We start from the raw sequence: 14,065 nt of genomic DNA, 5'->3' as shown, positions 1-14,065 counted from the left end.
AAACACAAGGGTTTGACATTACCACATATGAACGACGATTCACAGAGTTGTGCCTATTGTGTCCAGGAGCATTCGAAGATGAAGAAGAGAAGATCGACGCATTTGTAAAAGGGTTACCAGTAAGGATTCAAGAAGTTGTGAGTTCACACGAGCCCGCTTCTATACAGAAGGCAAGTCGAATGGCTCATAAACTCATAAATCAGATTGAGGGAAGAATTAAAGAGCAGGCAGCCGAAGAAGCCAACACGAAACAACTCAAGAGGAAGTGGGAGGAAAACGGTGACAAGAGTCACCAGTACAACAACAACAACAATTACAACCACAATCGCAACAACTATCCCAACAACCGCAACAACAATCGCAACAATAACCGCAATCCTAACAATAACTACAACAAACATCCCAACAACAACAACAACAACAACTACAACAACCGTTTCAACAACAATAACAATCCCAACAACAACCTCAATAACAACAACGGCAACAAAAACCAAAAACAGCCATGTCATAGGTGTGAAGAAAATCATCAGGGGTTTTGCACGACATTTTGCAACAGGTGTAAAAGAAATGGTCGGCGACAAAGTGTGAGGTCTACGGACCAAAGTTTAACAGAACTAAAGGAACAAATAATGTCGGAACAAGTAATGCCGAAACAAATAGTGTCGGAGCAAGTAATACCAACGCTGTTTGTTATAAATGTGGAAAACCGGGCCACATTATTAGAAATTTCCCGAATCAGGGGAATACTAATGGGCAGGGCCGTGGAAGAGTTTTCAATATTAATGCGGCAGAAGTACAGGAAGACCCGGAGCTTGTTACGGGTACGTTTCTTATTGACGATGAATCTGCTTATGTTTTATTTGATTCGGGTGCGGATAGAAGCTATATGAGTAGAGAATTTTGTGCTAAATTAAGTTGCCCATTGATGCCTTTGGATAGTAAATTTTTACTCGAATTAGCAAATGGTAAATTAATTTCAGCAGATAATATATGTCGGAATCGAGAAATTAAACTGGTTAGCGAAACATTTAAGATTGACTTGATACCAGTAGAGTTAGGGAGTTTTGATGTGATAATCGGTATGGACTGGTTGAAAGAAGTAAAAGCAGAGATCGTTTGTTACAAAAATGAAATTCGCATTATACGAGAAAAAGGAAAACCCTTAACGGTGTACGGAGAAAAGAGCAACGTTAAGTTAAATCTTAATAGTAACCTGAAGGCACAAAAACTAATAAGAAAAGGTTGCTATGCTGTGCTAGCACACGTCGAGAAAGTCAATTTCGAAGAAAATAACATCAATGATGTTCCCGTCGCAAAAGAATTTCCCGATGTATTTCTGAAAGAATTACCGGGACTACCTCCGCACCGATCCTTTGAATTTCAAATAGACCTTGTACTGGGAGCTGCACCAATAGCTCGTGCTCCATACAGACTCGCACCCAGCGAAATGAAAGAATTACAAAGTCAGTTACAGGAACTTTTAGAGCGTGGTTTCATTCGACCAAGCACATCACCATGGGGAGCTCCTGTTTTGTTTGTTAAGAAGAAAGATTGTACATTCAGGTTGTGTATCGACTACTGAGAGTTGAACAAACTTACCATCAAGAACCGCTACCCACTACCGAGAATCGACGACTTATTTGATCAACTACAAGGCTCGTCTGTTTATTCGAAGATCGATTTACGTTCTGGATATCATCAAATGCGGGTGAAAGAGGATGACATTCCGAAGACTGCTTTTAGGATGCGTTACGGTCATTACGAGTTTATGGTTATGTCATTTGGATTGACTAACGCACCAGCTGTGTTCATGGACCTCATGAACCGAGTGTGTGGGCTATATCTTGACAAGTTTGTCATTGTTTTCATTGATGACATACTTATTTACTCGAAGAATTATCAAGAGCACGAAGAACATCTGAGAAAAGTGCTAGAGTTGCTGAGAAAAGAAAAACTGTACGCTAAGTTTTCAAAGTGTGCATTTTGGTTGGAAGAAGTTCAATTCCTCGGTCACATAGTGAACAAAGAAGGTATTCAGGTGGATCCAGCAAAGATTGAAACCGTTGAAAAGTGGGAAACCCCGAAAACTCCAAAACACATACGCCAGTTTTTAGGACTAGCTGGTTACTACAGAATGTTCATCCAAGACTTTTCCAGAATAGCAAAACCCTTTACTGCATTAATGCATAAAGGGAAGAAATTTGAATGGAAAGATGAACAAGAGAAAGCGTTTCAATTGTTAAAGAAAAAGTTAACTACGGCACCTATATTGTCATTACCTGAAGGGAATGATGATTTTGTGATATATTGTGACGCCTCAAAGCAAGGTCTCGGTTGTGTATTAATGCAACAAACGAAAGTAATTGCTTATGCATCTACACAATTGAAGATTCACGAACAGAATTATACGACGCATGATTTGGAATTAGGCGCGGTTGTTTTTGCATTAAAGACTTGGAGGCACTACTTATATGGGGTCAAAAGTATTATATATACCGACCACAAAAGTCTTCAACACATATTTAATCAGAAACAACTGAACATGAGGCAGCGTAGGTGGATTGAATTGTTGAATGATTACGACTTTGAGATTCGTTACCACCCGGGGAAGGCAAATGCGGTAGCCGACATCTTGAGCAGAAAAGACAGAGAACTCATTCGAGTAAAATCTATGAATATAATGATTCACAATAACCTTACTACTCAAATAAAGGAGGCGCAACAAGGAGTTTTAAAAGAGGAAAATTTAAAGGATGAAATACCCAAAGGATCGAAGAAGCATCTTAATATTCGGGAAGAGGGAACTCGGTATAGGGCTGAAAGGATTTGGGTACCAAAATTTGGAGATATGAGAGAAATGGTACTTAGAGAAGCTCATAAAACCAGATACTCAATACATCCTGGAATGGGAAAGATGTACAAGGATCTCAATAAACATTTTTGGTTGCCGGGTATGAAAGCCGATGTTGCTAAATACGTAGGAGAATGTTTGACATGTTCTAAGGTCAAAGCTGAGCATCAGAAACCATCAGGTCTACTTCAACAATCCGAAATCTCAGAATGGAAATGGGAAAACATTACCATGGATTTCATCACTAAATTGCCAAGAACTGCAAGTGGTTTTGATACTATTTGGGTAATAGTTGATCGTCTCACCAAATCAGCACACTTCCTGCCAATAAGAGAAGATGACAAGATGGAGAAGTTAGCACGACTGTATTTGAAGGAAGTCATCTCCAGACATGGAATACCAATCTCTATTATCTCTGATAGGGATGGCAGATTTATTTCAAGATTCTGACGGACATTACAGCAAGCATTAGGAACTCGTCTAGACATGAGTACTGCCTATCATCCACAAACTGATGGGCAGAGCGAAAGGACGATACAAACGCTTGAAGACATGCTACGAGCATGTGTTATTGATTTCGGAAACAGTTGGGATCGACATCTACCGTTAGCAGAATTTTCCTACAACAACAGCTACCATTCAAGTATTGAAATGGCGCCGTTTGAAGCACTTTATGGTAGAAAATGCAGGTCTCCGATTTTTTGGAGTGAAGTGGGGGATAGACAGATTACGGGTCCGGAGATAATACAAGAAACTACCGAGAAGATCATCCAAATTCAACAACGGTTGAAAACCGCCCAAAGTCCACAAAAGTGCTACGCTGATATTAAAAGAAAAGATATAGAATTTGAAATTGGAGAGATGGTCATGCTTAAAGTTGTACCTTGGAAAGGCGTTGTTCAATTTGGTAAACGAGGGAAATTAAATCCAAGGTCTATTGGACCATTCAAGATTATTGATCATGTCGGACCAGTAGCTTACCGACTTGAGTTACCTCAACAACTCGCGGCTGTACATAACACTTTCCACGTCTCGAATTTGAAGAAATGTTTTGCTAAAGAAGATCTCACTATTCCGTTAGATGAAATCCAAATTAACGAAAAACTTCAATTCATCGAAGAACCCGTCGAAATAATGGATCGTGAGGTTAAAAGACTTAAGCAAAACAAGATACCAATTGTTAAGGTTTGATGGAATACTCGTAGAGGACCCGAGTTCACCTGGGAACGAGAAGATCAGATGAAGAAGAAATACCCGCACTTATTTCCAGAAGATACGTCAACACCTCCAACTGCTTAAAATTTCGGGACAAAATTTATTTAACGGGTAGGTACTGTAGTGACCCGAACTTTTCCATGTTTATATATATATTAAATGAAATTGTTATTTACATGATTAAGTGTTTCCAACATTTTAAGCAATCAAACTTGTTAAGACTTGATTAATTGAAATAGGTTTCATATAGACATTTGACCACCCAAGTTGACCGGTGATTCACGAACGTTAAAACTTGTAAAAACTATATGATGACATATATATGGTTATATATATAGTTAACATGATTTTATGATAAGTAAGTATCTCATCAGGTATTTTAACAATGAGTTATATACATAAAAATGAGACTATTAAATTAAGAAACTCGAAAACGATATATATAACGATTATCGTTATATCAACGTCATACTAATTACATATGAATCATATTAAGATATTGATACACTTGGTTAATTATGTTAAATGATAATTAAATATATCATTAAGTGTATTAACAATGAACTACATATGTAAAAATAAGACTACTAACTTAATGATTTCGAAACGAGACATATATGTAACGATTATCGTTGTAACGACATTTAACTGTATATATATCATACTAAGATATATTATATATCATAATATCATGATAAAGTAACAATTTAACATCTCTTTAGATATAATAAACAATGGGTTAATAACATTTAACAAGACCGTTAACCTAAAGGTTTCAAAACAACATATACATGTAACGACTAACGATGACTTAACGACTCAGTTAAAATGTATTTACATGTAGTGTTTTAATATGTATTCATACACTTTTGAAAGACTTCAAGACACTTATCAAAATACTTCTACTTAATAAAAATGCTTACAATTACATCCTCGTTCAGTTTCATCAACAATTCTACTCGTATGCACCCGTATTCGTACTCGTACAATACACAGCTTTTAAATGTATGTACTATTGGTATATACACTCCAATGATCAGCTCTTAGCAGCCCATGTGAGTCACCTAACACATGTGGAAACCATTATTTGACAACTAGCATGAAATATCTCATAAAATTACAAAAATATGAGTAATCATTCATGACTTATTTACGTGTAAACAAAATTACACATCCTTTATATCTAATCCATATACCAACGACCAAAAACACCTACAATAACTTTCATTCTTCATTTTTCTTCATCTAATTGATCTCTCTCAAGTTCCATCTTCAAGTTCTAAGTGTTCTTCATAAATTCTACAAGTTCTAGTTTCATAAAATCAAGAATACTTTCAAGTTTACTAGCTCACTTCCAATCTTGTAAAGTGATCATCCAACCTCAAAAAATCCTTGTTGTTTACAGTAAGATATCATTCTAAATCAAGGTAATACTCATATACAAACTTTGATTCAATTCCTATAACTATAACTATCTTAATTCGAGTGATAATCTTACTTGAACTTGTTTTTGTGTCATGATTCTACTTCAAGAACTTTCAAGCTATCCAAGATCCTTTGAAGCTAGATCATTTCTTGTCACTTCCAGTAGGTTTACCTACTAAACTTGAGGTAGTAATGATGTTCATAACATCATTCGATTCATACATATAAAACTATCTTATTCGAATATTTGAACATGTAATCACGAGAACATAGTTTAGTTAATTCTAAACTTGTTCGCAAACAAAAGTTAATCCTTCTAACTTGACTTTTAAAATCAACTAAACACATGTTCTATATCTATATGATATGCTAACTTAATGATTTAAAACCGGAAAACACTAAAAACACCGTAAAATCGGATATACGTCGTCGTAGTAACACCGCGGGCTGTTTTGGGTTAGTTAATTAAAAACTATGATAAACTTTGATTTAAAAGTTGTTCTTCTGGGAAAATGATTTTTCTTATGAACATGAAAATATATCCAAAAATCATGGTTAAACTCAAACTGGAAGTATGTTTTCTAAAATGGTCATCTAGACGTCATTTTTTTGACTGAAATGACTACCTTTACAAAAACGACTTGTAACTTATATTTCCGACTATAAACCTATACTTTTTCTGTTTAGATTCATAAAATAGAGTTCAATATGAAACCATAGCAATTTGATTCACTCAAAACGAATTTAAAACGAAGAAGTTATGGGTAAACAAGATTGGATATTTTTTGATTGTTGTAGCTACGGGAAATATTGTAACAATTCTATACAAATCATATCCTAGCTAACTTATATTGTATTATACATGTATTCTAATATATTATGTAATATTGGGATACCATAGACACGTATGCAAATGTTTTGACATATCATATCGACCCATGTATATATATTATTTGGAACAACCATAGACACTCTATATGCAGTAATGTTGGAGTTAGCTATACAGGGTTGGGGCTGATTCCAAAAATATATATACTTTGAGTTGTGATCTAGCCTGAGACGTGTATACAGTGGGTCGTGGATTGATTCAAGATAATATATATATCGATTTATTTCTGTACATCTAACTGTGGACAACTAGTTGTAGGTTACTAACGAGGACAGCTGACTTAATAAACTTAAAACAGTAAAACGTATTAAAAATGTTGTAAATATATTTTGAACATACTTTGATAAATATGTACATATTTGTTATAGGTTCGTGAATCGACCAGTGGCCAAGTCTTACTTCCCGACGAAGTAAAAATCTGTGGAAGTGAGTTATAGTCCCACTTTTAAAATCTAATATTTTGGGATGAGAATACATGCAGTTTTATAAATGTTTTACGAAATAGACACAAGTAAATGAAACTACATTATATGGGTGAATGATCGAAGCCGAATTTGCCCCTTTTGCTTGGTAGCCTAAGAATTAGTAAACTGATCTACTAATTGACGCGAATCCTAAAGATAGATCTATTGGGCCTAATGAACCCCATCCAAAGTACCGGATGCTTTAGTACTTCGAATTCGTTTTTATCATGTCCGAAGGATTTTCCGGAATGATAGGGGATATTCTTATATGCATCTTTTTAATGTCGGTTACCAGGTGTTCACCATATGAATGATTTTTATCTCTATGTATGGGATGTATATTGAAATATGAAATCTTGTGGTCTATTATTATGATTTGATAATATATAGGTTAAACCTATAACTCACCAACATTTTTGTTGACGTTTTAGGCATGTTTATTCTCAGGTGATTATTAAGAGCTTCCACTGTTGCATACTAAAATAAGGACAAGATTTGGAGTCCATGCTTGTATGATATTATGTAAAAACTGCATTCAAGAAACTTATTTTTGATGTAATATATTCTTATTGTAAACTATTATGTAATGGTCGTGTGTAAACGGTATATTTTAGATTATCATTATTTGATAATCTACGTAATGCTTTTTAAACCTTTATAGATAAAATAAAGGTTATGGTTGTTTTCAAAATGAATGCAGTCTTTGAAAAACGTCTCATATAGAGGTCAAAACCTCGCGACGAAATCAATTAATATGGAACGTTTATAATCAATATGAACGGGACATTTCAGTTAGCGTTGGTGCAAGTGTCCTGAGAGGACTTCCAACGATTTAATCATTCCACCCGCCCTCCTTGATGCCCTGCAGGGCGCCGTTGGCACTGCCACGCCCTCAGGCCGCCCTGCCTCCTCCCTGCCTCCTCCCTGCACATCTCGCCCTAATTTGTTTCTTTCTCACGGATGCTGGAGGACAACGTAAAAGGAGGAGGTATGGAATATTGATGATATTGTTTGCTTTAATACTTGTAAATTTAATTAATTAAATAATATAGTGTGCCCTAATTTTTATGAGGAGGTATTTCATCCTTAGAATTGTTTAGTTCTAGATTAGTCTTAGTACTGATGTGACGCTAATGTAGCATCTAATCCTGGTAAATAAGCATGTCATAGTTCAGAGTTTCTAGAGAGAACCCACATTCAATACCTAAGCTGCTTTTCTATTTTATTTTTTATTCTAGTCCTTTTTAAAATTCTTCCAATTTATTCTTTACCCTATAAGTTTTAATGGCAAAACCTCTTATTATTAAAATTTCTAATCTTGTCAGTATATTCTAAATCGATTTTTGGACCTTTTTAGAAAACCAAATATCAAATTTTCGCAATCCAAAAATTGACTTCAACTTGTTTTCACCCTACATTTTTTTATTAAATAATCAAAAAAGCCTTTAACATCAACAATGTATTGTAAACAATAATAACGCATAATGTATACCACTGTAACGTAAACAAACTATATATGCCATCAGAGAACAAAACGTTTAAGGATCTCAGGTCCGTTGTCGAAATGGGTGGCCAACCCTAATACTTGTTCAATTCCAATATTCTATATATATTCATTTAGAAATTTGATGAACAGTAAAATTCAATTGCAATTCAACTTGAAAATCGATTCTTTTAAAAATATGAATATTAAATTTTATATCTATAAACCAAGTGTGACAATAGTGGAGGGGTTAAGTGCGTTTATCTTGATTTGAGGGCTCTAAGGTTCGAGTCCCCGGTGACTTAGCTCTCTTTTTCTTTTCTCATCTTTACCCTTTGATCCCCCACTTTTTGTTTAATTTTTCATAATACACTCTTAATGTTTTTTATTTTTAATTCAGTTTTTTCACTTACATTATTTTATTTTTAAATTCTTTTTTAAGTTTAGCCTTTCTTATTATTGATATGACTTTTTTTTCGTAACTTTTCCTTTTTCTTTTCTCATCTTTACCCTTTGATACCCACTTTTTGTTTAATTTTTCATAATACACTCTTAATGTTTTTTATTTTTAATTCAGTTTTTTCACTTACATTATTTAATTTTTAAATTCTTTTTTAACTTTAGCCTTTTTTATTATTGATATGACTTTTTTTTCGTGACTTTTTTTTTGTATATATTTTATTCAAAATCTTTTATTTTACTTTTCTTTTCTCCCTTTTTTTTTATAATTTTTGTTCTACTCCCACACCTGCTATTGATTTTAATTATTGATTTGAAACATATTTTTTATTTTAACTTTATTAAAATGATTAACGTTTAATTATTACCAATATAACCAATAGACAAAACTAGTTGTGGAGCTCTCGCTTAGCGTCGGGGGCTCCGTTTTGAATGCGAGTTAAAAAAAAAGTCTTTCCTTTTGTAGATCTATTTTGTAAAAAAGAATTTTTTTCGACATCTAACATTGAATGGTTGTTCCTTCTGTGAAAGTTGCTTCTTTTAGCGTTAAAGTTAGTTGATCTATTTTGTAAAAGAAAAATTTTCGACATCTTTTGGTAGCATTGAAGGGTTGTTTTTTTTAAGAAAGTTGCTTCTTTTATCGTTGGAGACAAAAAAAAAGAAACAACTTTTACAAAAGGAACAACCCTTCAATGTTAGATGTCGAAAAAAATTCTTTTTTACAAAATAGATCCACAAAAGAAAAGACTTTTTTTTAACTCGCATTCAAAACGAAGCCCCCGGCGCGAAGCGAGGGCTCCACAACTAGTTTAATTTAAAAGATAAGTTACAATTGTCTAGTTGTGCAAGTGGATCAATCAATCTCCAAATCAAAGTAAAAGACCTTGGGGAAAGATGATTAGATCTCCCAACTTTTTATCCATCTATGAATTATAAGAAGCATTAAACCTGCCATTGTTAAAGTAGAAGGTTCTGCAACTCGAGCTTTTAAATTTATGCAAAAAAGAACACAGACAAGATTTCCAAATGTGGTAATGTAAAGTTTAAACAAGCTTAAAATACTCGAGCTTTTAAATTTATGCTAAAGTGCAAAGAATAAATGTCCACATATACTGTAATAATTTAAACAAGCTTAAAAAACATCACACAAAAGCCTCAAAAGAGAAAATGCCACATTAAAATTACAACACAACAACAAACTAAATACGGAGTAGTTCATAGTTAATTAAAATCCTAAATAAACTAGTATCATCATTCAAGATATTCAAAATTCAGCATTTCTAATTTCTACCTGATCTTCTACCAAAAGAGAAACTTGCACTTCAAAATACCTAGAAATTAGACGGAGAAGAGCGTCGTGGTGTAGCCCAAAACATATCCTGGTTCATTTGACCGTTTGGTAATACTTTAGGGGGCTGATTGTAAATTTGCATTGAAGATGATGCAATATTATCCGTCTGGGAACCACCCCCTCCAGATTTATCACTATTCACCCCTGAAGTTTGCTGTATTTGCATTTCACTCCCTTCAACATTTCCACCACCATCTTCTTCTAACGGCAACCGTTCAAATGTAGCATTAGTAAATGTAGCCGCAATCACCATCACAGGACCCGACGCAACCAACTGACCCACAACAGTCCCACCCACCACCTGACCTTGGCCGCCGGCTAAGTACACGGTCAGCCCAGTAGCACCAGGCGGTGACGGCGCAGGCAAAAAAGCCCCTGACAAAGACAAAATCTCAAACCTACCTTGTAACGTCAACACACCGCCCGGAGACGCTGGTTGCCGGAGAGTAACATTATTGACTATCCCAGACCCACTCAACACTGAAACACCACGGTGGCGGCGGCGTGCAAAAGTTGAAATGCACTCTGAAACATCACTACCACTACTTATTTCCAACACATGACTCCTGAGTGAATTTGGGCTTTCTTTTGTAATCACTATTGGTGGTTTTGGTTTGTTTTTAGAACCCGGCGGCCGTCCTCTTGGCCGCCTACCACCGCCGGAGCTAGTGGGTTCAGAGATCTCTAAAGACCCACCACCTCCGGGAACATTCTGTTGCTCTTGATCTTCAAACTCTTCATCATTTTCATCGTGTTGATCATTAGGGTTAGGGTTTGAGTTACTAACTGTATTGTTTATCACCGGTTTCTCATCTTCCGCCGTGTGACTGAGGTGTAACGACGGCGGTTGACCGGAAGATGTCATCGGATTCAGCCCAACATTCCCTGCCCACCATCGGTTAGCCATATATGTGTTTGATAAAATCAAAAAGATGGAAACTTGATAATAATAATAATAATAATAATAATAATAATAATAATAATAATAATAATAATAATAATAATAAGATATTGATGTGTGTATCACTTTCACAACTTGTGAGTTTTGTTCTGATAAAAAGAAAAGAAAATAATACTAACGTTTATCCACTTACAAAAAAACCCATTTGCATGAACATGATAAAATATTTAAACCCTAGCAAATTATAAATCTTAGACATACAGCATAGAAGAAAAGAAAAAAAAAACCAACAATTTGGAACACAAAGTCCAAGGTTTGTATACAAATAAGGCAAGATTTAAATCTTCAAAACCTACTAAAATAAAAGAGTGATAAAGTAGCAGTATAGGGTTTCAGGTGGCAACAGATGAGGTGGTGATGATAGCTTAGTTTCTATAATTTTAATTTTTATAATAAATAAATAGTAACTTAAAAATGAAATGAAAAGAGAGAGAGGGGGTGGGGTGTAGGTTAAGCAGAGAAGTGGCAGGGAGGCGTAGGATAGAAGAAAACAGTAGTATGGCGGTTTAAAGGAGTGTGTGTAAAGGATCGAGGTGGTTCAGTTGGGGTTGATGTTATCCTGTTGCATGATGGTGAAAAGTGATGAACCAATAGGGGGTGAGACATACCATAAGAAAGTACAGCTGGTGAGATATGGTAATTTTTGACATTTTATGGTGTTGATCCTTGCAAATTGCCAAATTGCATCACCTCTTCTCTCTTATTATTCCATCTTTGACCAAGGAGTACCTCATTTGTGTTTTTCTTTCGTCAAAATAAAATGTAGACATATTTATCCTATCCATCCCATAAAGAACATAAAGAGTGTCTCAAATTATGGTAGTGATATCCACTCTCATTTTTACTACTTTTATCATAAATATGCATTTATATTTTGTACTATAATAATATACACGAGAAAATTCTCCGTGAAACCTTATCCTCTCTCTCTTGAAAAACGTGAAACAATCCTCATCCAACTTCTTTTCCAGATCTCGTTCTAGTTTTTTTCCGATCATCATATTCAAATTCAGGCTTCCATTTTTCCTCCTATTTTACTACTTCATCTTACTCAGTAATTCTTAAGTACAATCCTCCATTAAAACCGAATTTTGCTCTATATTTTTCTGTCTTTAAAAACGATATGTTCTTCCTGATCTAGAATTTTAACCTCTTTTTCGGCCGCTACTTTCCCTGCTCCAACCTTTTCTCTCCTGTTTTGCCAAATCTTCGGCTTTGTAGTTCCGGTGTCGGTCCTTCTGTGTGTTCCTTTTCGTCGTTGAATAAGTGTACTACCTCTTCCTTGACTTCCCGATGACGCGTGTACCTTTGTTATCTCCTCCGTCCACTTTGCTGGAAAGCAAGCGAAGATTCGGTGGTTTTTACACCGGATCTATGATCCGTTTCGGTTTGCGGGGTGGTGTATGTGGGAAACCTCGATTTTGGTAGTTTATGGCCTAGGTTTACGGTGTTGTTGTTCCTCACGTCGTTACATGTCCTAGATGGTAATAGGAGGAGAGTTTTGTATACAAAGGGTGACGTTTTTTGGGGGCCTGAGGTGTGTATACAGATGCTTCGGTGGTTATGCCTTTGACGGTTGCTGACTATTCGGGCGGTTGCTGGTGATGGCTGCGATGACGGCTTCTGGCGGCTATTGGATCCTGTGGTCAGGTCTGACGAGTTGTTTGATTGTTATTGGCTACTGTTATAGGCAGCTACTGGCTGAAACGACCCGTCCATATTACTATAAACGTGGTACGTTATTCATTGGTACCATAGCGAGGTATTTGACCTCTATATGATACGTTTTAGAAAATATTGCATTCGTTTCATAAAAAACACACTATTATTATACATAATGCATGTTTTAAACAAGTGGGCGATTATTTAATAAATAATCTCCATAATACATCGGTTTCCAAATACTACACACATGACATAACAGTCGAATATAATACATGACAAAGGTTTTATTTAATGCAACACTTTATTTAATTAAAAGCATGAGACTCCATGCACAGCTTGCTCAGATAATGCAACAGCGGAAATCTTTCTTAAGGACCTGAGAATAAACATGCTTAAAAGTGTCAACCAAAAGGTTGGTGAGTTCATTAGTTTATCATAATCAATCATTTCCGTAATAGTAATAGACCACAAGATTTCAGTTTCCATAAATATCCGTACACTCGCAAGTGTATAAAAGTATTCTATAAGTTGTTGAGCGCTTCGGTAACCATACTTAACAATTAATGTGGCATATTCCCTTTATTATGAAATCTCCCTACACTGTACCAAGTGTAGTAAAAATGAAGTACTATGCAACCGTTTACGATACTAGAGAGACTAGCCCGGTTGGGGTTGTCAAACCCGATAGATCTATCAATAGGATTCGCGCTTACATGCTCTTACAACATGTAAATATTAGTTACCAAGCTATTAGGGAAAAATATGCAAAGTGGTACAACTCAACGTAGAATATGTTTTTAGTACTTGTGTCCATTTTGTAAAACAGTTATAAAACGGCGCATGTATTCTCAGCCCAAAAATATATATAAAAATGGAGTAATGAAACTCACGTATCAATATTGTGGTTCAATATTGTAGGAAAAGTGTGCAGGCGCAACGGAAATGAAAAATGCAAGGTTGACCTTTGATTCACGAACAAAACCCCCGATCCATACCCATAACCTCCTTAGATATAACCCATAAATTCCTTAGCTTTAATCCATTTGAAAATTCGTTTTAAAATCACCCGAACATAACCCCGTCGTAGTATTTTATGTATACATAACTAATATAAATAATTATATAAGATTAATAGTAATAGTAATAGTAATAGTAATAGTAATAGTAATAGTAGTAGTAATAATAATAATAATAATAATAATGATGATGATGATGATGATGATTGTAGCGACCCGACCAAAACCGTTATTGACGGCGTCGTTAACTTAGGTCCCGTTGCGTGGTCGTAGTCCCTATATG

The 14,065-nt window shown here is 35.2% G+C and overlaps 1 protein-coding gene across 1 annotated transcript; it reads right to left on the bottom strand.

Annotated features, from left to right (window-relative positions):
* Positions 1-9,911: 9,911 nt before the first annotated feature.
* Positions 9,912-11,086, bottom strand: LOC139865685 (AT-hook motif nuclear-localized protein 15-like). The gene has a single exon (XM_071853762.1). It carries the CDS (start codon positions 11,045-11,047, stop codon positions 10,121-10,123), a length of 927 nt encoding a protein of 308 aa, XP_071709863.1. The 5' UTR covers positions 11,048-11,086; the 3' UTR covers positions 9,912-10,120.
* Between the last annotated feature and the right edge of the window lie 2,979 nt (positions 11,087-14,065).

The sequence above is a fragment of the Rutidosis leptorrhynchoides genome, chromosome 9 (assembly GCF_046630445.1).
Source record: "Rutidosis leptorrhynchoides isolate AG116_Rl617_1_P2 chromosome 9, CSIRO_AGI_Rlap_v1, whole genome shotgun sequence".
In the NCBI taxonomy this organism is placed as follows: Eukaryota; Viridiplantae; Streptophyta; class Magnoliopsida; order Asterales; family Asteraceae; genus Rutidosis; species Rutidosis leptorrhynchoides.
This window is presented reverse-complemented; position numbering and strand designations above follow the sequence as displayed.